This window comes from Phyllostomus discolor, chromosome 3 (genome assembly GCF_004126475.2).
Source record: "Phyllostomus discolor isolate MPI-MPIP mPhyDis1 chromosome 3, mPhyDis1.pri.v3, whole genome shotgun sequence".
Lineage (NCBI taxonomy): Eukaryota > Metazoa > Chordata > Mammalia > Chiroptera > Phyllostomidae > Phyllostomus > Phyllostomus discolor.
Window position 1 is genome coordinate 203,354,426 of NC_040905.2, and position 24,134 is coordinate 203,378,559.

The 24,134-nt window shown below is 49.7% G+C and overlaps 1 protein-coding gene across 3 annotated transcripts in view; it reads right to left on the reverse strand.

Annotated features, from left to right (window-relative positions):
• CDK5RAP2 (CDK5 regulatory subunit associated protein 2) overlaps positions 1-24,134 on the reverse strand; it is a 165,866-nt gene that overhangs the window by 127,392 nt on the left and 14,340 nt on the right. For 2 of the 3 annotated variants that reach the window (XM_036022141.1, XM_036022142.1), the window contains exons 4-8: positions 16,681-16,791; positions 12,887-12,963; positions 6,411-6,534; positions 3,699-3,853; positions 51-213 (exon numbers count right to left, since the gene is read on the reverse strand). In XM_036022141.1, the coding sequence (XP_035878034.1) occupies positions 51-213; positions 3,699-3,853; positions 6,411-6,534; positions 12,887-12,963; positions 16,681-16,791 (630 nt within the window). The remainder of the gene's footprint in view (positions 1-50; positions 214-3,698; positions 3,854-6,410; positions 6,535-12,886; positions 12,964-16,680; positions 16,792-24,134) is intronic. The other variant, XM_036022143.1, reaches the window with a different exon arrangement.

Consider the following 24,134-nt stretch of genomic DNA (forward strand, 5'->3'; position numbering starts at 1 on the left):
TCGGGCCGATCTGCTCATTCAAGCCCCCCCTGGGTGTCCTGCCACCTCACCTCGGTTTCTCTCCCCTTTTCCTCCCGCAGAGCAGCAGGAAGTCCTCGGAGCTCTGCCGACGACACATCCTCACCAGGAGACACCATCTGAGATCTCTCCTCTTTAAGGCACTGAATTAAAGCTTCTTTGCTCTTCAAAGACAGTTTCAACTCCTCAATCAGTCTAAAAGAGAGCAAAATTTAAATATTAATTCTAAGCTGTTCTCTTAGCTCAGTGGAGCAGGAGGAGGTCGGAAATGGGGCCAGACATCTTCAAAGCAGACGTGTCCGATGACTGACCATGGACGGACGAAATTGCATTTTCCAATTCAGGGACTAAGGGCCGGAACTCATGTGACATGAACTGTGCCCTCACCTCCAGCCTGGCTCAGGTCGACCTGACCTCCCGGCTGCCAGGCTGCGGTCTGGCTGAGTCGTACCCCCCTCAGATGACCAACAGCCCCTGACCGACACCAGTGGATTACTGAATTTTTTAGCCAGGAAGTCTTCTCTCCAAAAGAAATCTGGCACTGAAGGTAAGCAAACACGACCAATAAAGCAGAACTATTCTGGTAAACGTGGGGGTGGGGGGAGTCTGTCTAAGGCTTCTCAGGTCAAAGGTTAAAATATACTGTCTTCCAAGACAAAAGCCAAACTCCTCCGCAAGGCGGTGGAGCCTGAGCTCCCTGGGCCTGCACCCAAGAGGCCCCAGTGTGTCCTCCGGAGGCCGGGCAGGGCTGGGCCCCCGCACCTGCGTTCCATGACCCTGTGCCCGGAGTGGCCTTCACGACTCTACTCCTGCCACCGCCGCCACCACCACCGGACAGACGCCCACAGTCCCTCCAGGCCTAGTGGGGCATTATTCTCATTATTCTCAAAGACTCCTCGGGGAACCTTTGCCAGCGGACACCCCAGACCCCTCAGAGAGAGCTGAATGCGTCCTTCTCCAGGCCAGCAAACTACCTCTGCCCACTGCTCCCTGACAGTGGCCACACTATCTACACTCTCTCAGCCTGCATTTCCTGGGCTATAAAATGGGGGTAACTTGCTTATGTGGAACTGAGATAAGCTATTTAAAACGGCCCTACACAGCTCCAGGCATATGGCAGGACTCAACAAATGACAGTTGCTATAATTATTACTTTTCTTTTTAGCACTCGATGATTAGCATTTTGTCAAAGGACCCTAAGAAGGGTGTTTCTGGCTAAGCCTACAAAGCAACTTGCTCTGGTAGAAAAGAGGACAGGCTCCCAGGGTGAAGGCGGGGAGAGAGCTCTAAAGGCAGTTACAGCACCTGGCAATGCACCGGGGCACTGTCTGAACATTTGTGTCTCCCGACAGTGCTGGCATCAGGAGGCAGAGGCCTTTGGGAGAAGATGAGGTCATGAGGGCGGAGCTCCCACGGATGGGCGTGGCATCGTATCAGTGCCGCTCCGGAGAGATCCCCTGCCCCTTCTGCCAGGTGGCGACACAACGAGAAACAGGACCTGAAACGGGGCCCTCACCTGACCACACCGGCGGGCACCCTGATCTTGGACTTTCAGCATCCCAAATAACTTCTGCAAGAAATAAACTTCTATTGTTCATGAACGACCTAGTGTGTGGAATTCTGCTATGGCTCCAAATGGACCAAGACAACTGGATACAGAGGGAACTGGCGGCACCAGCACTATGCCCCCAAAACCAGGAAAGAGGAGTAAGAGCGCCCTCTAGGGGCTCAACTCTGAAACCATCAGTCAGTCAGCTGGAGAGGTGGGAGTCATCCAACTGTACATGAAAATGGATGTTGTGTGTGTCCAACTCACACCTCAATGGAAGTGATTTTCTAGTTAACTTAATGCAAGCCCTACGAGGGGGTGGACATGAGCGGGGGCGGGCCTGCGGGGCTGCAGCCCGGCTGGAGCACCAGGCCCACCTAGGGGGCAGCAGCCCTCCAGCAAGGCCACAGCCTGGTCCTCCCACACCCCCCAGGTTTTCAAGAGCACCTGGAAATCCAGACTCTTACACAAAATTAGATTTTTTTTAAATATTAAAAACTAGTTACACTTCAAAAAAATCAGATAAAACGTGTCTGTTAGCCAAACTTGACCTGCTGGGCCCCTCACTGTCAGTGCCTTAAAGATACAGAGGAGCTTTAAGGTCTAATCAAAGGGAAACAAGCAGCTGCCACGTGTACCTTCGAAAAGGGTGGAGGTGGGGCTGGAAACACGTCCCTGTGAGGGCCCTGCCCATAGCCCAGTCACCCGGGTGGCAGATGTGAACCCACCTGGCCAGGGCACGGCCGAGGACCCTTATCCCGGTTCTGTGCCTCTTCCAATCCCATCACCTTCTGACACTGACTTGGCTTCCGAGGCAGGCCTGCCTTCAGGGGGGAAACACGGTGCTTCTCGCCCCAGGGGAGTCCCACCAGGGAGGGCCACACCCTGAGCGAGCCGAGGCCCACAGTGGGCATCTGGCGGCTGCTTTGCTGTCTGGGATGTGGCTGGGGCACCCCTACCCCTGGGTCAGGCGCATCTGCAGGTCTGACAAGTTGGCTTCTGTGCCCACCCAGCCAGACCTATGGGAAACCCCAGGAAGACAAAGCCTTTAGCAAGGCCCTGACCAGACCACCCACATCCAGGGAGATCCCACTGCTTGGATCAGCAAGTACTCAGTGAGCATTAACCCTTCCCAAATCCCCTTTTCCAAAAAGATAAGGACCCAAGTTCCTGCACTCTCCTCAATGACCTCGAAATGAGCCAGGCTCCACACCCTCCCACGCGCCACCCCCTCTGGAGGCCAGGCTTCTTCGCGGCCCCCAGCACTCCTCCTCTGACGGCCCCCAGCACTCCTTCTCTGACGAGCCCTCCCTGCCCCACACCCGGGCAGAGCGGGCCACTCCCTCACGTTTGTCTCAGCACAGAGCCCTGAACTTACCTCCAGCACCAGTCTATTTTTACCTCTGTTCCCCCCCCCCCATACACACACACACACTCGGGAACTCCATTTAAGGAAGACAGTGCTCATCTCTGCACTCCTGGCACCCAGCGCGGCCGAGCTCAGTAGCTGGCTCAGGAACGAATCCTCAGCTCCTCTCACTCAGGCCTTAATCCACGGGCCCAATCTCAACTCTCCTGGTGGGTGCCCACAATCCCCCAACCCAACACGTCCCAACTGAAAGCTCATGGTCCCACTCCCTCTGCCCCAAAACACCTTTCTCCCTTCACCCCCCAAACTCGGCGAACTGCACTGCCATCCCACCACGGCTCGTCTGGGTGAGGGGTCACTCTGCAGCCTCTTCCCTCAGCCGCAGACCCAACCAGCCCCCAAGGCCTTCGAGCCAACACGTGCTTCTCCCTTCTACCATTCGTCTCTCTCTCGTCCTGTAGTTCTGTCACCTCACTCCTGTCACCGTCAAGATTAAGGGAAAAAGGGAAATCAAGGTTGTTTTTCCCCTTTTCCTTTGGCTACCAGGAAGCTTACAGCCAAAACTGAATGCTGAATTTAGTTTCTGAGTGGAAAGCTCCAGCATGAATTTCTACCTACTACCTCTCTCTCTCTGCCCTCACAGTCCTAGTTTTCTCACCGTGGGGACAGGGAGGGGAGGAAGGGGGAGGGGAAAGCAGGGACAATCCTTTCGCCATGCTGCCAGACAAATGACTGTCAGGTGTCGCAGGGGCAGAGCCAGACCTGTCTTTCTCCTCCAGGGCCACGGCCACGTCCACGTTCCCCTCGTGCATCTTCTTCATCTCCGAAAGCCTGTTCTCCAGGCCCAGCCGCAGAGCCCTCTCCGTCTCCGTCCCTGCGAAGGCCTTTCTCAGTTCCGCCTGGGCAGCCTGCACTTCCTGGAGTTAAATTAAATGCACGTGATGCGATTTTTCAATACAATTGGGAACACTTTGAAAGGAAATTGGATTAAAATATAAATATTTATGACTTTTTCTCTGGCACACTTCCCCTCCCTGAATTGCACCACGCACGGGGAGAACCAGCAATAAATGCGTCTGCCAGCCATCCTTCCTTCTTGTGTCCGGAAGACTAATAGGCATTTCCAACGGAAAAGACTCAACTCTGTAAGAACCGGTTTGGTTTTGAAAAATCAGATCAATATTTACAGCTCAATGAGAACAAGGAGAAATGTGCCTCTCAATACCTAAACACGCATAAATTTCAAAGAGGCACCATAATCTCCACGCAAATCCATCCCACACCCCACCGCCCCCTCCCAAGTGTTTTTTAAGATGATGACTACACAATCCTAAAGCACATTTTCCATATCTCCAAAGTGACTTTGGTGGTGGAAAACTCTACGTTCGTCCAGAGCGCAACAAGGAAATTATCTCAGTCACTCAGGCAGGGTCCTGTTAGGGGAAAAGGCCCCAGTGCTCAGGACAGGGACCTGGGAGTAGCCGGGCATCTCCGACGACTCCTGCCAACTGCCTCTGATTACAACACAAACATAAACGTCAAATCCCACTGTTCAAAACCCAGCTCCCACTTATTTGCTGTGTGACCCTGGGTAGTCACTTAACCTCTCTGAGCCCCAGCTTCCCACCCTATACAACGGGGATAACCACCATCATGTCAGAGAATTGTTGTGAGACCTGTCAAAGGCCTGCTGCAACACAGGAAACTCAGACAAACGGGGCTTCCGCCCCTTCCCTTCCCTCCAGTGCCTCCCCCAACACTGTCTCCCCGAGAGGCCTGCCTGTCAATCTTAGTGATAGCTGGGAAAAACCATTTCCCAATTTGCTGAGACCAAACAACAAACCCTCTTATTCACTGAGAGCCGACTCCATGCCAGGCTCTATTTATAAATACTACCTTTGGTCCGCACTCCGTCCGCCCTAAGAAGTGACAGACCACCACAGTTTAGAAGTTTAGAATGCAGGCTCTGCAGCCAGACCTCCGGGCATTCTCTGCCTGTGTCACCTTAAGCAAGTGACTCAGCCACTCTGTGCCAGTGCTGCTGTTAGAGGGTGATTAAAGCATTTCCGTCCTAGGTTTGTTGAGAGGATTACCTAAGTCAGCGTCTGTCTGCAAACGCTGAGAAGGGTGCGTGGCACGTGGCAAGTCCCTGACAAATGGCTAGCTGCCCTGCTGCCGCATTACAATGACTCCAGCAAAGCAGGCGGCACTAGCCTCATTTTGCAGAGGGAGGCAGAGGCTCAGGGAAGGCGAATGCTTTATCCAAGGTGACAAAGCTGGTAAGTGACCGAGAAGGGATTCAGGTGTCAATTGTGCAGGCACCTGAAAGCATTAGGAAGCACTTACTGGGAAAAATAAGATGAATGAACGAGATTAGCTTAAGTGTCTGAAAAGTCTCACAATCATCTGAACTAAAACTCAGGGCTTGGACTCAGAGACCCTTCCTGGGCTCAGAGAGGTCCCACGCAGCTCCACCGCTTACGACCACGCCTGGTTTCTCACCCTCTCCGAGCCCCTTTCCTCACCCGTGTGATCAACCTGACATCTCCACAGCCCCGGGAAGCGGACCCCAGGGCCAACCTGAACGTCGTGACCGGAAAGGACCACTGTAATAAACTTCACAATACAGCCCTCAAATGTATCCACTCTTTGTATCAGAAGTGCTTTTTGCTGCTCTTTCTCCTCACATCTGCGAGAAGAATTGGGGTTGCAGAGAGAGAAAGTGGATGAAACAACAGACTCCGAAGACCAGGGATTCAGCAACTGGTTTACTCAACATTAGCTGTAAACGGAGGAAACTTTTTTTAGCACCTAGGAGCCAGGCCTTCCTACCCAAGAGACACCCCGACTCCCACGGGTCACAGGAAGCATCCGACTGAGCACCAGAGGGAGGAGGTGCTGCACACAGCGCCTCCCTGAGAGGGGCATTCGGTCAGTGCTGGTGGGAGGGTGCAGGGAGGCTGGACGCTGTGGAAGGCAGGATGGAGGGGTGAGGGCTGGACGCTGGGGACAGCGTGCACGGACACACAATGGCCCACCAGTCAGAGAGTCTGGCTCCAGCCTTAGCTAATGATGGGCGAGTCACTTTCCTTCTCGGGGCCTCAGTTTCCACTTCAGGGAAAGAAAGGCATGAGCTAGGTAACAGGAGGAGCGGTGCAGCAGGAACTCGGGGCTTCAAATCGGCAGTGACACATCCACGTGCAGGGTTAAACTGGGACTGGTTAGTGCTTCTCTCCCTGCCTCAGGGTCCTCCCCTACAGCAACGAGACAGTAATGGCCAGTCTGCAGGGGGTGAGGGTACAGATTCTCTCTGCCGAGCGCCCGGAATGGGGCTGGAGCCACAGAGATGCGCAGTGAGGACAGCTGTCGTGCCTGGGAAAATTCTGACAGTTATGAGGCGAAAAGACACAATTCTTCCCACTGCGTCATTGGCCCACTGTAAGAAACCATTCTCCTCGGGGTCTCCAGACTTGCCTCTTCTAAAAGGAGTATCCTTTTGGTCAGGAGATCCTCGACCTGCTTCACCTTCTTCTGAGCGTCCTCCTTCACCCGCCGAACTTCAGAGCCGCCCCCTTCGGCCAGGCTCTCGACTGCTTTGCTGCAGAAGGAGGCAAACAAGGGCCACAGTCAGGCAGTGACCGCAGTCACCCCGAGAAGCAAGGACTACTCCCCCAGGCCTGTTATTTGAATTAACATTTGTAACTCAAAAAACACTGATAATATGATATATAAATGTGTCAAATTAACAGGTTGTGCACCTTAAACTTACACAATCTTATGTCCATGATGTGTCAATAAATACACACGTTATTTAGCCCTGGCTGGGTAGAACAGCTGACTAGAGCATCATCCCCACACACCAAGGTTGCGGGTTCAATCCCTGTTCAGGGCACATACAAAAAGCATCCAATGATCCCAGCCGGTGCGGCTGAGTTGGTTGGAGCATCGTCCCATGGCCAGAAGGTCGCAGGTTTGACTCCCAGGCAGGGCACAGACCTAGGCTGTGGGTCTGACTGCCAGCTGGGGCGTGGATGGGGGGCAAAACATCGAAGAGACATTGATGTCTCTTCCCCACCCCCCTTCCTCTCCCTCAAAATCAATCAACATATCCTCAGGTGAAGATGAAGAGAAAATATGTTTAAAAATATATGTCTACACTATTTAAAAATAAAGAGTCATTTATAATCTCACCACTCAGCACAGCTAAGGTAACATTTCAGTGTACAACCTCTGAGGTGTCTTCTTCAAAAACAGAATCATGCAGCACACATCTGTGATCTGATTTTACTGCTTAACACACACACTATAAACATCCTTTTGTGTCAGTACAAATTAATATTTAAAGGCTACATATTAATTTTCAATATATATTATATTAAATCAACCCCTATTTTAAAAACATTTAGATTACTTCTGATTTTACACATCTGTCTGATAATCCTTAAGCAGCTCTGGAAACAGTGCTCAGTACAAAGTACTCAACAAAGGTCAGAGTTATTGTACATTGTGCTAAGCAATGCTATGATGAAAGCATCCTTGTATGCATACTATCCAGGGACTTCCCTAAGGTCAATTCCTAGAAAGCGAACCACTAGGGCAAAGTGTAAATACTCTTTTGAGACTCCTCTGACAGTGACTGGCAAGTTTCTCACCAGGAAACTCCCAACCTCCCCCAGCGGCAGGGAGGGTGGACGCTGGTCTGACAAGCCCCTGCAGGAGGAAACAGGTGAAACACAGTGAATCTGAGGAAGTTCCACGGGGCTGCCTGCCTCATCTCCAGCCAGCCGGAGGGGAAGCACCTGAACCGCAGCCCAGCTCTGCGAGCACTGGCTGCCACTCAGGGCGTGGGGAGGAGGCCTGCAAGCGGCCCGCACCCCATGCTCCTCGGACATGAGACGCAGAACTCCCCTGTCGCTGTGGCACCACGGGTCACTCTCCCCACGGGACAGGCAGGGGTGGGGGTGGATGGCACACCAAAATCAGATACGGGACCACAGCCACAGACGCCTCTCATTCTGGTTCTCCCCAGAAGAAAAGCAGAGTCGGGCACGACGCGTGAGACGCACCCAGAGCCGCTCTCAGCACATTCCTGAAATGACTGTGGGTTTCCCCAAGGCAGAATAACACAAGGGAAACGGCTCCCCCTATAGCTGGTTTCTCAGACTCTATTCACCACCAGCCTCCCAAGCCCTGCTTTGGGGTGTGTAAGACTTTCCCAACCAAGAGCCACGCGACCAGACACGCACGTGCACCGGCCACGTGAATCTGCGACCGAGAACAGTGCAAAGTCAAGAGGGCCGTTCTTGCTGCCCAAGTCCCAAACACCAACTGCCTGCAAATAAACACTTGATTCACATCGCGTCCCTTCCACCAGTGAGCCTGCACAAGGCCCTGGTGTTGTGATACCACTCGAAAGGAATTCAATGTGAACAACTGGAAAGAAAGCACAGGGGCTCTGAAGCTGAACGATCTGCTTCCGAATTTTTCCTCTGTTACGTCCTCCGTGTCACTATGGGTGACTTAGCTCTTACACCTCAGTTTCCTCATTAGAAAGATGAGGTGACAACCTCTCAGAATGCATGTGCTAGCAGCAGGGGGCTCCTGCCTCTCTGAGCTGAGTGCTGCAAGACAGCCTGCTGTCCCCCAGCCACGGCCACCGCAGTGCCTGCCCCTGCTGAGATGCCCCTAGCGGCCTCATTCCACCCCCTGCTGGTGTCTGAGCTGAGGAAGGATCATCTGCCGGCCAGAACTCAGGCCATCACTGCCACTCCCTGATTCACGCCATGCAATGTCCTGAGCCCACCCCCTCAGCTTGTTTCTTGACTAATACCGTCTGGAGTTCACACAGTCACTTCTGTTACTGCTCAAGAGGTCACGCTACATGGCTGCAAGAATTCTGGACTAGAAGCTTTTCCTCCCTGAGCTTTGGATACAGAATTTTCCAGTCCTGAATTTCCTCAAACCCCCTCCAATGTTTTAGCCCTCGGGCCTTCCAGAGCCTCCTCAAGAAATGGCTCACTCAATTACCGGCCCCCACCCTCCACTCCACCCAGCAGGTGCAAATCCACCGGCTCCCTCCACCCGCGCAGACCAAACCCCTGTGTCGTAGAGTCAGCCTCACATACATCATCAAGAGGCCGACTACAATTTTTAACAAGATCTGGCATTATTCAGTTTGTTTGCATTTAGTTATATCAATAAAATATACTCCCAATAATAAATGTTCCAACTTTTCATTTATCATCTTTGTATTTTACAGTTACTGTAGCAATAAAATTTATACTCAGCAGTACGGTGCCATTTTCCTCTACTAATGGAATTATTATTTTTGTTTGTGTTTTAAAGCTACAGAAATAAAATTTACTCCCGACAATATGTCTGCTTTTGTTTTTAATGTCCCCTTATGGTAACGGATGAATAAAACAACGGGAAGTCAGCGAGCACAGCGGCTCGCTCCACAGCGAGGGAGAACGGGCCGCGGAGCCGGAGCAGCGCCAGCTCTGCCCCCAGCTTGGACGGGCTCGCCCGCTCCTCCGAGCCCGAGTTAACTCTTCCTTCAAATGGGAACAGCGGCTGCCTTGCGTAGCTGCCGTCAAGTCTAACTGACGTGATCAAGCATGTCAAGTATCAGGCACAGGGTTAGGAGTTAAGAAGGTTCTCAATAAATGTTAGTTCCCTCCCTTTGCTTTGTTATAGAACTCGGTCCCACAGACGAGACAGACAGCAAGGCCTCAGGAGAGGAAAGGCGGAGAGACACTGGCCCAATCCAGCTCTCCGCCCAACACAAAAACAAACCTTCTATAACCACCCTCGCTGCTCTTTCTAACCATCAACATTTCCTCTTGAGTCTTTCCATTCCAATTATAGTTCTATGGGGCTTTTCCCTATCTCCCCTGCTTTTCCCTATCTCCCATCCACCCAAAAAAGAAACAACCATGAAACTCAAAAAGGAAGTGGAGGGCATTAATAAAAAGACACTTTTCCATCAGCAGGTACGCACCACACGCACCCTGCTGGGTGCCGGGCAGTCAGAGGCAAAGGGAGAGGCAAAGAGCACAGGTTGGTGGCAGGCGGGGTGCGGACTCCGTGGCAGGGAACCCACACGAAGGCCCTGCGAGGCAGGAACAGCTGAGCGGCCGGGGCGCGGAGGCCACAGTCTCACCTGCTGGCAGAGCCAGCCCAGAGCCCCTGCCCCTTCCACCACCCTGCACTCCGCTAAGGAAGAGGCTCTTGGCTAAGGGGATGCCCAGTCATGTTAAAGAAATGAGAAACACGCGTGAAAATAAAAAGGAATGTGAAACCTCGTGCTGGACCAGAAGTCACAAACTTGAGTTCTAATCCAACTCTGATCTTCCTGGCTGAGTGGTTTAAGTCACGGCCCTTCCCTTCTCCAAACCTAAATTCCCTCCACTCTCAAATGAGCTTTCCCTCGGGATCTGAAGAACTCGCAGGATAATGATGGACTGACTGCAAACGGACATAAAAGTGTTTTATAAACTGAAAAGTGCGGCCCACAAGTGGGACTGACATTACATGCCAGAGAAGTTGGTGAAAAGACAGGTGTGAGCTTCCACGTGTGACCCAACAGGAGGCGCTGTGCGGGGTGGTGACAGGGAAGGCGCTCGGCTGAGAAGGGCTGGAAGGGGAAGAGGGCCGCCAGGGCACGGCCGAGCAGCAGGAACAGAGACGTTTCTAGATCTGCGAGCTGTGCGTGAGACACATGTCGGTGGGGAGCACGCCGGAGCAGCTGAGTCACTGTGGACGTTCCCACACAGAGCTCACAGTCTTGACCCCTAACCTACCCCCGACAGCTCCCTTCCCATCCCCTACGTAGTCCTGTTGGTTCTGCTTCATCCGTGTCTCTGCAACCCACCCATCCACCTCTGTCACTCATCTGTTACCCACACTCCTGGGCCAGCCTCCTGGTCCCCTGCTTCCACTCCTGCTCCCTCTGCAAAACCACTTCCCACTCAGCACCCAGGGTGACCTTTTAGAAAACAAAACTCTGATTGTGTCAGTTGCTTAAAGCCCATGACTACTTTCGCTTTGATGTGAGGGTAAAGACCAAACTCTCTAATGAGGCCTCCAGATCCTACAAGACAGGCCGAGCCCCCCAGCCTTCTCCGACTTCCTCCGTCCGGCACATTCCTTTCCCCTTCACCCGGTTAATGCCCTGACCTCATCTCAAATGCTACCCCCTCAGGGCCCCCTCCCTGCAACAACCTATATTGTACGTCTGTTTCCACTGCTACAAACTCCCACGGCTCCCTTTATTTTTCCCACAGCGCTTCTCCCAATTTGTACTGAGATATAAATACAGTTGCAGCATTTTATCCTCATCACCCCCACTAAACCGTGAGCCCCACGTGTCTGTCTGGATCACACTGCGTCCCCAGGAGCCGAGCCCCATGCGGCACGGCACAGCCGTTTAATAAACACATTCTCAATCAACTGGTAAGTCAGATCGGACCTAAAGGGTCCCGAACACTAGTCTGGGCAGCTCGGCGCATCTACGCACACAAACGTGCGCACACGCCCCCGCAGCGTGCGCCCTGAGTGCTGGTGCTGAGGGGTACACGCGGCCTTGGTGAGCCGGGGCTCCCCCGTGGACATGCATAACTGAAAGCGAGTCCTGCTCGAGAGGCGCAGCAGGGAGAGCCCAGACCAGATTCTATCACTGACTTCCAGGCCTGGTAACGTAAGTTTGACTCCCTGCCTAGAGAATGATGAACGATGTGCTTCTGGAAGAAAAAACAAAAACAAAAACTTATTATTCCAATGTATTCATTTATTCATTCGCTCACTCAGAAAACGCCAGGTGAGCAAGGTCAGGCGGGACCTGGGAACCTGCGGTCTGCCCAGAGCTAACAGTAGTCTGACTTCCAGCGGCCGGCCCTGCCCAGGGCAGTGCAGCGGCGTCCCGGGCTGCAGACTCCTGCTCCCGGCCCCGCGTCCAGCAGGAGCTCTACTGCCGTGACAGACGCAGCAGTTCCACATAAGCTTTCAGCCAGGTTCTGGGACAGGCAGCCCCGGGATGTCTTACTCCACTCTCACCCACCGAAACTCAGCCCACTCCGGTATCCCCACTGTACCCACAAACTACCACTGTACCTCCACTGCACTTGGTTTGTACAGTGAGTTGTCACCGGTCTCTGATGAGCTCTCGCAGTAAGGGAATTATCTCTTTTCAAAAACACGTGTAGCACGAGTAATTATGTCATAAATGTTTATGAATGAATGAATGAATGACCAATTGAGTCACAGGTTATATTCTCTGAACTGCGCTTGTTGTTCAAGAAATAATTAATTAAAACAATAGTTTTCAAATGCTCTTTAAGCAAAACAGACAGAAAAATGAGCTACTCCGGCAGAAGCCCAGTCCCCTGCCCCGCTGCCTCACCTCCCACAGGGGTCCCTCGGGGCCCCTTTATGCCCCCAGGGCCTTTACAGCAATGAGTGAGCTAACGATACACTTACAAAATCTGGATGGATCCCACAAATATATCGTTGAGGAAAGAGACCAGACGCATAGCACATGATTCCGTTTCTATCGAGTTCAGAAACGGGCAGAACTAAGCAATGGCAACACTACTAGTCAGCAAACGGACCATCTTTGCGGGAGAAGGGTAAGCTCTGGGAGCACAAAGGGACTTTCTTGGGGGCTGGTGACGTGCTGGTTTCTGATCAGGACGGTGACCCACAGGCATCTCTGCTTAGTGAAAATCCATCCTGCTGTCCGTGTAAGATTTGCTCATTTTCCCATAAACTGTAAAAGTTTGTTCAAACATAATTAAATAAACACAAACCTCCTTGGGGCCCTCCAAGCCCAGCTGGAGGACAACGGGTTGGAAAGCACAGGGCTCTATTTTACAGCCCACTTGGCCGCCCGAGGGGGAGCCCTGGGCGCCCCTCACGCTGGTGACGGGACGATGGGGACCACAGGTACTCACGAGGCTTTGACGAGCAGCTGCTCTCTCTCCTGGAGCTCCCGCTTCAGACTCTCCACTTCCACCTTGAGCTCGATGTTCTTTCAGACGAGATCAGGGAAGAAAAGAAACAGCGTAAAACTACAGGCCGCACTGTCTACCGTGGGGAAACCACCTTCCGCACGGACTGACTACGCCGTGCTCGTAACAGGCAGCCATTAGATTGGAAACCTCATTAGCCTCAGGGCACAGGGAAAAGGGAATTATTAAACACTGGTGGTCTCAAAAGAAAGCCCGGATTCCTCAAGACTTGAAACAATTATGTAAATTTTCCAAGCTTCTAACAGCCAGAGCACTCAAACATCAAGGCATAAATGTCATACAAGGGAGGCCGATTGAAAAACTGTTTGCCCTCCACCAAGCAAATTTACAAGCAATTCTGCAGTTTGTTTTTACCATTCCAGGGCAATTACTGCTGGTTGTTTACCATCACACATGTGCTGGTTGCAGCAGTGGAAACATTTTACAGCTTAAAAAAATAAACATGTGGACGGATAAATGGGAGGCCCCGTCCCTGCCTGTCTCATTTCAATGTGAGATTTCAGGGAACTCACGAAAGAGCCACAATTGCACGGGGCAAACTGTCTATTAGGGACACCGCAGCATTCACCAACCAAATGTCTTCCTCGTAACCAACGAGGAGGAAGGACGTCGCACGTGGCCCTGGGCTCATCATTCACATGCGAATCCGAAGACAGAGTCTCTAGCAAGCGGATTGCAACGTGAGACAGTGGGACAGAGGCTGGCTCCCCGAACCAGCCCACAGATGTAGCCCAGACAGAGCATCAGATGGATCCCCGTGGTAGAAATGGGTCTGGGTGAAAGGTTCTCAAAGAACTGCTGTAATTCCAGGTTTTCTTTGAAATCTCGCTCCTGTTTTAATAATTCATACCAATTTTATATTCCACTCCATAATACATGAGTATCATTTTAAATAAAAATAGCATTTCCAGTAAAATTTACAGTCTCGGAGGACATGCCTCTCCCTCCTTTCAGCCAAGCAGCACTGGGGGATCCCCACACTGAGAAGTCAGACAAAAGGAAAGGCCAGGGGCGTGGAGTCGAAGGATACAGGTTCGAGTTCTGCCTCCACTCTTCACCAAATGGAAACTGTAGTAAGTCAGCAGATGCTCATGTATTCACTCCCCCTCTTCACATATAGTTACCGTGCCTGTGAGGGGCCAGGCACTGGGCTAAGCCCTGAGGACTCTGGTGAGCCAGGCAGCCGCAGGCCCTGCCTCCGCGCTACCGTGGAGCAGGGAACTAGAAGTGCGAGCCTGTAACCGTCCTCAGAAGTGCAAGTCCAGGAGGCAAGAAAGCAAGGTTTCACCTTTCAGGTCCCCCAAGTGACAAATGAAAATCACAAAGCCCACCTGCCCAGGGGGATTTTAGGACGAAGTGAGCTAAGGCATGAGAAAAGCCTAAAGACCAGGCTCAGAATATGCTGCTTTCCTCATCGTCAAATAACAAGAACCAAAAGAAGTCATTCATGCAGCAGAACTTTTTCTAGAAGACAGTGACCTTTGCATAAAGGACCCTGAGGGTCAGTGCACTGTGTCTTCAATGGCAGTTCTGGGAAAACCACAGAAACAGCCTTCGAACTGAGGGCTCCTCTGCAGCTCTCTGAGGAGCAAAGAGCGACGTAAGAGCTGATTGCTGCGCCTCTGAGTGCTCTGCTTTCGGAGACGCCAGCTGGCACTCCAGCCCAGCAAATTTAATAGAACAGAGAACTAATGTGTCCACTAGACTATTTTTCGCAAGCCCAATACCTCAAATTACAAACTTAAATACGTGATAACCATAATTTCTAAACCAACAATCAAGGCACCTTAGTAGCATGACACAGATTATCAGTATAAAAAACTAAAGAAGCACCCTGGCTGGCGTAGCTCAGTGGATTGAACGCAGGCTGCGAACCAAAGCATCGCAGGTTCGATTCCCAGTCAGGGCACATGCCTGGGGTGCAGGCCACAGCCCCCCAGCAACCGCACATTGATGTTTCTCTCTCTCTCTCTCTTTCTCTCTCTTTCTCCCTCCCTTCCCTCTCTGGAAATAAATAAATTAAAAAATAATAATAATAAGATAAAAAAATAAAGAAGCTTTAACCCACTATTAAGGAAAGATATGCCAGATATTATTAAGGAAAAGTGCAAGTTACAGAACAGAATATGCTTGCACTTACATAAACAGGGGACTTACACACATATACATTCGCACACATACATGCTTGCATTCACATACAACTTCTCTGCCTGAGGGACTAGTCACTTGGTTAGACCTAGGGGACAAGGGACGGGGTGGAAGAAAGCCTTTCCAGTGTACACCTTTTAAGCTTTTGGATTTGTGAATCATGTACAACTATATACAAACTTAAATTGCAATAAAAGTGCAATAAAATCAGGTCATCTAATCAGACGGTGGAAAAGGATCGCTGAGACGGTGTGGTACAATGAGGTGGGCAGACCTGGGTTCGAAACACACCTCACGTAGCAGCGATGGCATCAGGCAAGTTGCTGACCTCCCCTGAGCTTCGGCTCCCTCTCCTAGGCGAGGGCCGTCCCCACCGAGAAGGGCTGTGTGGAGGCTCAGATCCAGGGGACGACGTGCACAGGCCCAGGGCAGGGCCTGACACAGGGAAGGCAACTGGCACACCCTGGCCTCCTACCACCCCAGAAGCTCTGAGATAGGCAGTAACCACCCTTACACATGAAATGTTTTAGGCTATTGTCTTCTCTTTGAAAATTGTACTTTATCATCACTTCCTTCCAGAAAAGGGGACGTCCTCTTTGTCTTTCCATCCTCACAATGAAGAAAAAAAAATTGTGTCTTGAGGGACAGGGGAGCCTTTCATTTCTGGAAAAGGCTCAGAAGTACCGTACGGTCCAATCCCTCCTCAAGACAAGTCCATTCAAGCTCATCCACTGACACTCCAGCAGAGTTCCTTTTCCTCCTTCAAAAGTTTCCACTGGTATAAACTTCAGAGGAGGAAAAAAAAATGGAGTAATTCCCAGGCCAAGGGCTAATCTATTGGAGAGAGCCAAAAAAATAGGCACTGAAATATTGTTTGTACTCGTGTCTTTTCAAGAATGCCAAGGTCTTTTCAACTTTCAGAGCCGAGGTCTGTTTTCAGGCAGAGGCCTCCAGGCCCAGACCTCAGATGGAAACAGACTTTCTCCCGAAGTGATAAGCCAGCAAGTACAGCGTGCGGAGCAGCACACCACAGAAACACTGACAACCGCAACTTCGGGCTGCCAACGGACGCTGCACTGGGATGGCGGTAGCTGTCCAGCACCAGCCGCGTGCTGGGGACGTTCCGTCTGTCATCTCGCTTTATCCACACTAACAACAACCCTGTGACAGGCGGATTCTCATTTACCTCTGGGGCAAGCCCAGGGAGCTGAAGTGACCTGCCTACAGTCACACAAATTAGCTGGTAACAATAAGATTAAATTCCAAAGACATTCTACCATTTCACTGTGTTTGTCTCAACTACAAATAATTTGAAAAAGGCAACTGAGTTATTGTTCATCAGAAACCCAGTTTTAAGAAGAGAAAAAAGACTACCTTAAAATTAATCTTGGGTCTCTTTGTTTAATATTAAGGCCGTCCTATTATCTTTATACTCCCCATAATCAATTCGAATTAAATGAAAGCAGCTCTTTCTATTCAGGCATACTCAGAGCAAATATCAATCAAACTTCTGCTTGGAGGACGGTGAGAAAAGGCATCGGGGTGGCAGCAAGAGGTGGGACACTTACAGTTTTATAGATGTGCTCAGTGGGGCCATCGAATTCCTGCTGCATTCTTTCCTCAAGGAAATAGATGCGAAGCTTTAGGTTAAAGTTTTCTTTCTTCAACTCAGTGATTTGCTGCAAAATAAGCACAGGTGGACTATCAAAAGTAAAGGTCTTAGGCACATCACCAACATTAATCCTCACAGGCTACAGTGTATTCAAATGTTAAATACCAAAGGAAGCTCACCTTTGTTACACCTGTACTGACCCAGAGTTAAGCGGTTCCCTCTGACCAAATTTAGGACAAGCTGAGCATCAGAATGAATAATGGCCAAGTGAAGAAAGAACTCAAGACTCCTCACTGACAACAAGTAAAGGAAGAAAGGAAGAGAGAGGGAAAGAGAGAAGAGTCTCCACAAAGGAAATCCAGTGAGTATGTGCAGGAGAAGAACAGTTAGTAAATGTAGGAGAAAAGGGGGGGGGGGGTCTCTTCTCCCCAAGGGAAATCCAGTGAGTACACGCAGGAGAAGAACAGGGACGGAGGTCCCAGCACACAGCCACTGCAGTGATGGGCGGCACGGGCCAGGAGCACCGATGCTAATGTAGTCAGATGAACGACTCGGACAACGTGACACCACACAGGCTCGAGGTATCCCCCTGCAGATGGCTTATAACTTCAAAAGGAGAAGGTGCATTTAAAATTCAGCAAGCTCGCAGACACCACATTAATCAGAGCATACACCGCTGTCCCGAGGGACTCACAGGGAACGGGCTGCAGGAACCCCACAGAAACCAACGTTAGTAGATGCTCCAGCCCCTTACATAAAAGGGTGTAGTATGTGAATATAACCCATATTTTAAAAATATTTTCTGTGGAAAAATGTCCATGCTTGGTCAAATCCAGAAGCAAAAGACACAAATACAGAGGGTTGATGTACTTATATCGCCCTGGTGGGGCGGACTGACCTCTCCTGTCTCCTGAAATAAACCCCTGAAAACAAAACAATCTCACTTGAAACACTTCTGCCCACAACCTTTTACCTGAACCTAATCCAAAGCTGTCAATCAGACACATCCAAACTGAAAGACCTTCTGCAAAGCAACAGACCTGGACTCTTCAAAAATCTCACTGACAATCTTAAGTTAAAGGTGATTGGGAAATTCTTCTAAATAAATGGAAGTACTAGAGGCATGACAACTAAGTGCAATGAAATCATACAGTGAATCTTGAATTAAAAATAAACTATGGGGGGATCACTAGCAAAATTTGAATAACAGCTTTATATTGGGTAATAATATTATGATTCTGCAGAATACCCTAACAGCTACATGGTGAAGTACTTAAGGGTGTTACCAAAATACTGGCAACTCTCTAATGAGTGGGGAGGAAGGAATCCACCAAAAATACTATTAGAACTAATAAATGAATTCAGTAAATTTGCAGGATACAAATTAATATCTGGAAATCTGTTGTGCTTCTATACACAAATAATGAACTATTGGAAAGAGACATGAAGAAAACAACCTCATTTACAACTGCATCAAAAAGAGTAAAATACCTAGAAATAAATTTGACTGAGGAAGCAAAACACTTGCACTCTGAAAACTAAGAAAAACACAAATAAATGGAAGGCTATACCCTGCTCATGGATTGGAAGAATTAATAATGTAAAAAGGTCCACATTACCCAAATCAATTGACAGATTTAATGCAATTCCTATTAAAATGCCCATGGTATTTTTCACAGAACTAGAACAAAAAATCCTAAAATGTATATGGAACCACAAAAAAGCCTGAATAATAGCCAAAATAGTCTTGAGAAAGAAGAACAAAGTTGGAGGTATCATCCACCTAGATTTCAAACTATACTATAAAGCTATAATAATCAAAGCAGTATGGTCTCAGCACAAAAACAAATACATAGATCAATGGAACAAAATAGAGAGCCCAGAAATAAACCACACTTACATGGTCAATTAATCCATAACAAGGGAGGCAAGGTAAAATTATACAACTTTTAGAAGAATACACAGGGAGAAATCTTTGGAACCTAGGACTCAGCAGAGTTCTTAGATCTAACACTGAAGGCATCGTCCATTACAAAAAAAAATGTATCGCCCTGGCTGATGTGGCTCAGTGGGTTGAGCGTGGGCCTGCAAACCAAAGGGTCGCAGTTTGACTCCCAGTCAGGGCACACACCTGGGTTGCAGGCCAGGTTCCCAGCAAGGGGCACACGAGAGGCAATCACACACTGATGTTTCTCTCCCTCTCTTTCTCCCTCCCTTCCCCTCTCTCCAAAATAAATAAATAAATAAAATCTTTCACAAAAAATTTTATTAAATAAATTAGGCTTCATTAAAATTTAAAACTTTTGCTCTCAAAAACAGTGTTAAGAGAATAAGAAGACAAGCCATACACTAGATGAAATATTTGCAAATCACATATCCAACACAGAAACTCTGGCCAGAACACATAAATAACTCTCAAAATGCAACTGTAAGAAAACAATTCAGCTTAAAAAAAAAACAAGAGATTCAAGATTTCAAAAGAAATTTCACAGCAGAAGATACACAGATGATAGATAAGCACAAGAAAAGATTTTCAACAACTTTAGCCATTAGGAAAATACAAATTAAAACTACAATGCACCTACTCAACTAGCTTTAAAGAATTTAATTGATAACATCAAATGCTGCTGAGGCTGTGAAGCAAATGGAATTCACATACTCTGCTGCTGAGAACGCAAGTGGCGCGGCCACTCTGGATAACCGCCTGGCAGCTTCTCACCCCAAAACCACACCTATCATGTGACTCAATAAAGAAACCAAAACCTACGTTCACACAGAAACCCGCGTGTGAAGGCGTCCTGCAGCTTCTCTGACGGTCACCAAAAGGCCAGGAACCCGAACGTCCTCCCGAGGACAGAAGAACAAACAGGGCACATCCACGTGATAGAATGATGCTCGGCTCCTATGATACCCACAACGTGAATGCATTTCAGAGGCACTGCACTGAGAGAGAGACGCTAGCCTCAAAAGACTACATGCTGTATGATTCCATTCACGTGACATCTGGAAAAAGCAAAATTACAGGGACGAAGGACAGAGCACAGCAACCAGAGGTTTGGGGTAAAGAGAGGGTCTGACCACAAAGAGACAACACATGGGGCTAGTCTGGCACTGTGGAACTGTCCCACAGTGTGATGGTGGTCTCACGAACTTAGAACAGTGTACACTATCTTTAAAAATTATAATTGCATATGTATGTGTAGGTATGTATAGATACATATACATATATATATATATATATATATATATATATCTGGATTATGACAGACGTTACAAGAGAGTGTACATTTGGCAAAACTCATCCAACACTCAAAACTGGTAAATTTCATTTTATGTAAATTATATATCAATCAAGTTGAGTTTAAAATAACTAAAATGAAATATAGCAAAATGTTAATAGCTGAATTTGTATATTAATACATCCCCACACATATACACTGATTGGTTTTTTTCAGCATTTAAAAAAATAATTGCTAATAGCATATAATGCTATCTTTATTAAACATACTTTTATGACTGGATAAAAAAATGATAAGCCTTCTCTACATTATGTTTTCAAACTGTCTGCCCTTGGCCCTCTTGTTAACAATTTTGGCTAACAAGAACAGCAGGAGAAACAATTGGGAGGTTCATTAAATCCTCCTTTTGAATGTTTTAAGGAAACAGCGCATAAAACATTCATTCAAACAAAAACGTCTGCCCTGCCAGCTGCATCCTATAAAGAGAAACCTTATTCCGTTACTCAGCACCAATAAAATATTTATGGAGCTTGCATAGAATGTCCACATTGTATGCACTGCTAACATTCTTCACAGAACACGTGAGAGAATATCTGTCCTATTTGTAGGTAAAGACACTGTCTTTAAAAGGAAGAGAATGGTAAAGCAGCCTTGAGAAAGGAGGTCACGGGGAACGGCAGAAGGCGCGAAGGAAGCCTGGCGCTGTCCTCACAACAGCGGCGGTCGGCTCTCGGCCCCGCACCACTCCCCCCGCCAAGTCCGCTCCGACAGCCCGGCAGGCCGGGCTGGGAACCCTTCTAAACGTCTCCTACACCCTCCACTGTCTTGCTCACAGCAGTTCCCACACTGCTCTGCACCAGCTGGCTACCGCCTTTCTACCCAACCACCTCCGAGACATCAGGAACCATCTTCTGGTGCATTCTAGTCTAAAACGTAAGACACAAGTCACTAAATACCCAGCGGCCCGACCGGCGATCAGCCCGGTAACATTTCCTGAAGGCCGTGCGGTGCAGGGAGGCAGCAGCCGGACCGGTCTGGCTCTCGGCGCTCCACCGTCCCGCTCCTGCTCCACGGCTCCTGGACGAGCACGCCCCCTGCGGCCACAAGGCGCTGCGCGTCTGGCTCCCACCCGCCCCGTGGTCTCCAAGTGCATGTCCCCTCTCTTGCTCACAGTGTTCCAGCCTCACTGGCCTCCTTTCGGGTCCTCAAAGAGCGCAGCCTCTCTGCCTGTCTACACAGCCCTTCCCGCAGCCCTGGGCAGGGTGGCGCGGTCTCCTCCTTCCCGTCCCGGCTCAAATGACGCCAACCCAGAGGCCCTTCCTGACCACCTGATCTAACGTGGGCCCCGTCTCTACCGCCTCCACCAAGTCACACCCCAACACAGAACTCTTATTTTCTCACCAGAACTTCTCACCATCTGTATTCACCTTGTTTGCTGACACATTTATTATTTATTATGCTTATTAAATGAATATAATCCACTTCTTGAGGGCAAGAACCTTACCAATTCATGGCCCTGAGGTTTTAGCACAGTGCCTAGAACATAGTAGATACTCCACATTTGTTAAATGAATGAAAAAATAAAACAATACAATCCAGACTACCTTACTAGCTGTATGACTTTAGTCAAGTTCATTTTACCTTATGCCTCAGTTCCTTTAGCTATAAAAGTGGGATTATAATAATGTCTATCTCAGAGAGCCATTATATAAGGATTAGAAGAAATTAATTTGGACATTTAGCATTGTGTCTAGCACAGCATAAGAACTTAAAACATACTTTTTAAAAGATTTTATTTATTTATTTTTAGAGACAGGGGAAGGGAAGGAGAAAGAGAGGGAGAGAAATGTCAAGGTGTAGTTGCCTCTTGTGCACCCCCATGGGGATTGTGGCCCACAACCCAGGCATGTGCCTTGACTGGGAACCGAACTGGTGACCGTTTGGTTCACGGTTCACAGGCCCATGCTCAATCCACTGAGCTACATCAGCCAGGGCAGAACTTAAAACTGAGCGCAGGCCTGTGAACCAAAGTGTCACTGGTTTGATTCCCAGTCAGGGCAGATACGTGGGTTCCCAGCCATGACCCCAGTAGGGGGTGTGCTAGAGGCAGCCACACATTGATGTTTTGCTCCCCCTCTTTCTCCCGCCCTTCCCCTCCCTCTAAAAATAAATAAATAAAATCTTAAAAAAAAAAATAAAGAAGACTTCCTGGGCCAGGAGACCCAAGTTCAGAGCCTACAGAAATCCCTCCCACTCTCTGGGCTTCAGAGTCCCCACGTGTCAAACACAGGGACTCCTGGCATTCCTCCAGCTCTGAAATTCTCACTTTCTTCTAAACATCTTACAGCCCTGTCCCTTCGCTCCAGAATCATCCCCTTCCCCACAAGGCCACACACAGCAGCCCTTCAACTGATCACACGGCCACCAGCCTTGCTCCCCCCTCGCAGTCACCAGTCCAGGTGATCCAAAAGTACAATTCAGTCATTTCCCTCCCAGGCTGAAATCCATCCCTGGCTCCCCTTCACCTTCAGGGCAAACTCCAGCACAGCAGGGAACGTACAGGAGCTGACCCCCTCCCGCTTCGATGGCCTCACTCTTCGCAGGAGCCCGCACACAGCCTCCCGCTTCCAGCCAGAGGGAACTTACAGCTCTCCACGCTCACCACTCCCTGCCAGGCCTCTCTGCGTTCGCACAGGTCGGTCCTTGTGTCCAGACGCTCTCCCAGTCGTCTTGCCTTGGCAAATCCGTTCTTGTCCCTGATGACCCAACTCAAGAAACACCTCCTCCAGGGAGGCTTCCCTGAGTCCCCCAGGCCAGGTCCAGGGCCCCTCCTCTGTGCCCCACGGCACCCTGTCCTTACCTCCATCACTGCACTACTTTGCTCTCCGTGTCCCCAGCCAGACTGGGAGCTTCTTGACAGGGAGACGCGCCTGCTATTAACCTGATGCAAATTCCCCAGCCCCTGGCACAGCACGGCACACGGAATATACCTGAAAATATTTACTGATGGAAGATGGACTCTGAGCAAAACCAGAAGGAGACCTACGTCTGTCTGGCTAGATGCTAGCTAACAGGCCCTGATGTTCAGACACCCATTACCTGGGACTAGAGGAGGAATCACGAATTCCCCTTTACATCGAAGGTATCCCAGCCTCCTCTTCAGTATGTATGCTGACTGTAAAACAAGCATGAAATGCCAACAGCATTTCCTATAAGCATCCTGCAGAAAGCTCAGACCACCTCAACAGAGAGGTCGTGCCTTTGGTAGCTCAGGCCAGATGAAAACGTTCAGTCACTTATAAAGACCTCAAAGGGAAACACTGAGAACAGGGTGGTTATTTCAATCTCAACAGAAGGATTTGCTCTTGAAAGTACTACAGTAAAAGACATTAATGCCATAAAAACCTAACAGCAGCCAAAGGACCATGGTCATAAAATGTTTACAAAAAAAATCCATAAATCCTAAAACACATTGGCATGGAAGGCTCTCCCTCGCCTTCAAGAAGAACAGCACTTAGGTCATCAGGAGCGCGTCTGTGCGAGGGCAACGCAAACCACAAGCAGAGGAACACCCGCACTAACGAGCACACACACCAGCAACAACAGGAAGGAGCAACAGCTGACACGCAGGACGGACTCGGCGTACATGCTCCACGCACACGCCCTCCTTCCGCCCTCCTAACAGCACCAAGGATACACACACCGCTGTCCTGCCCGTTTCACGGGAAGGCAAGCACGGACAGGTTGGGTGACAGGCCCGAGGCCGCCCCGCGGAAGTGGACGAGCAGGCGGCCCGGCTGCAGAGGCGGTGGTCCCTGGGCGGCACAGACCAACTGGAGAACAGCTCTGCCATGTCCCCCCAACCCCCGGGGACCTCAGCTTCTCCTACATATAACTCAGAGAGCGCATTCCACTCCCAGAGTCCCCTTCGGTCAAAAGGCAGACAGTACAATGTGAACAGCAAAACTTGCAGGCTGCTATAAAATGTTTCCATCTGGAAATAAAATCCAAAAGTGCGCCCTCCGTAAATTGAACGCCGCGTCTCGCAGCGCGGCTCCACTATCGCCGCGGCGCAGTGATACACCGAGCGCCTCGCACGCCAGGGCCCGGCTCAGGGCAGCGGCGCGGCGAGCAGCAGCTGTTGTTACTCTTACGATAAAACAGGAACCGC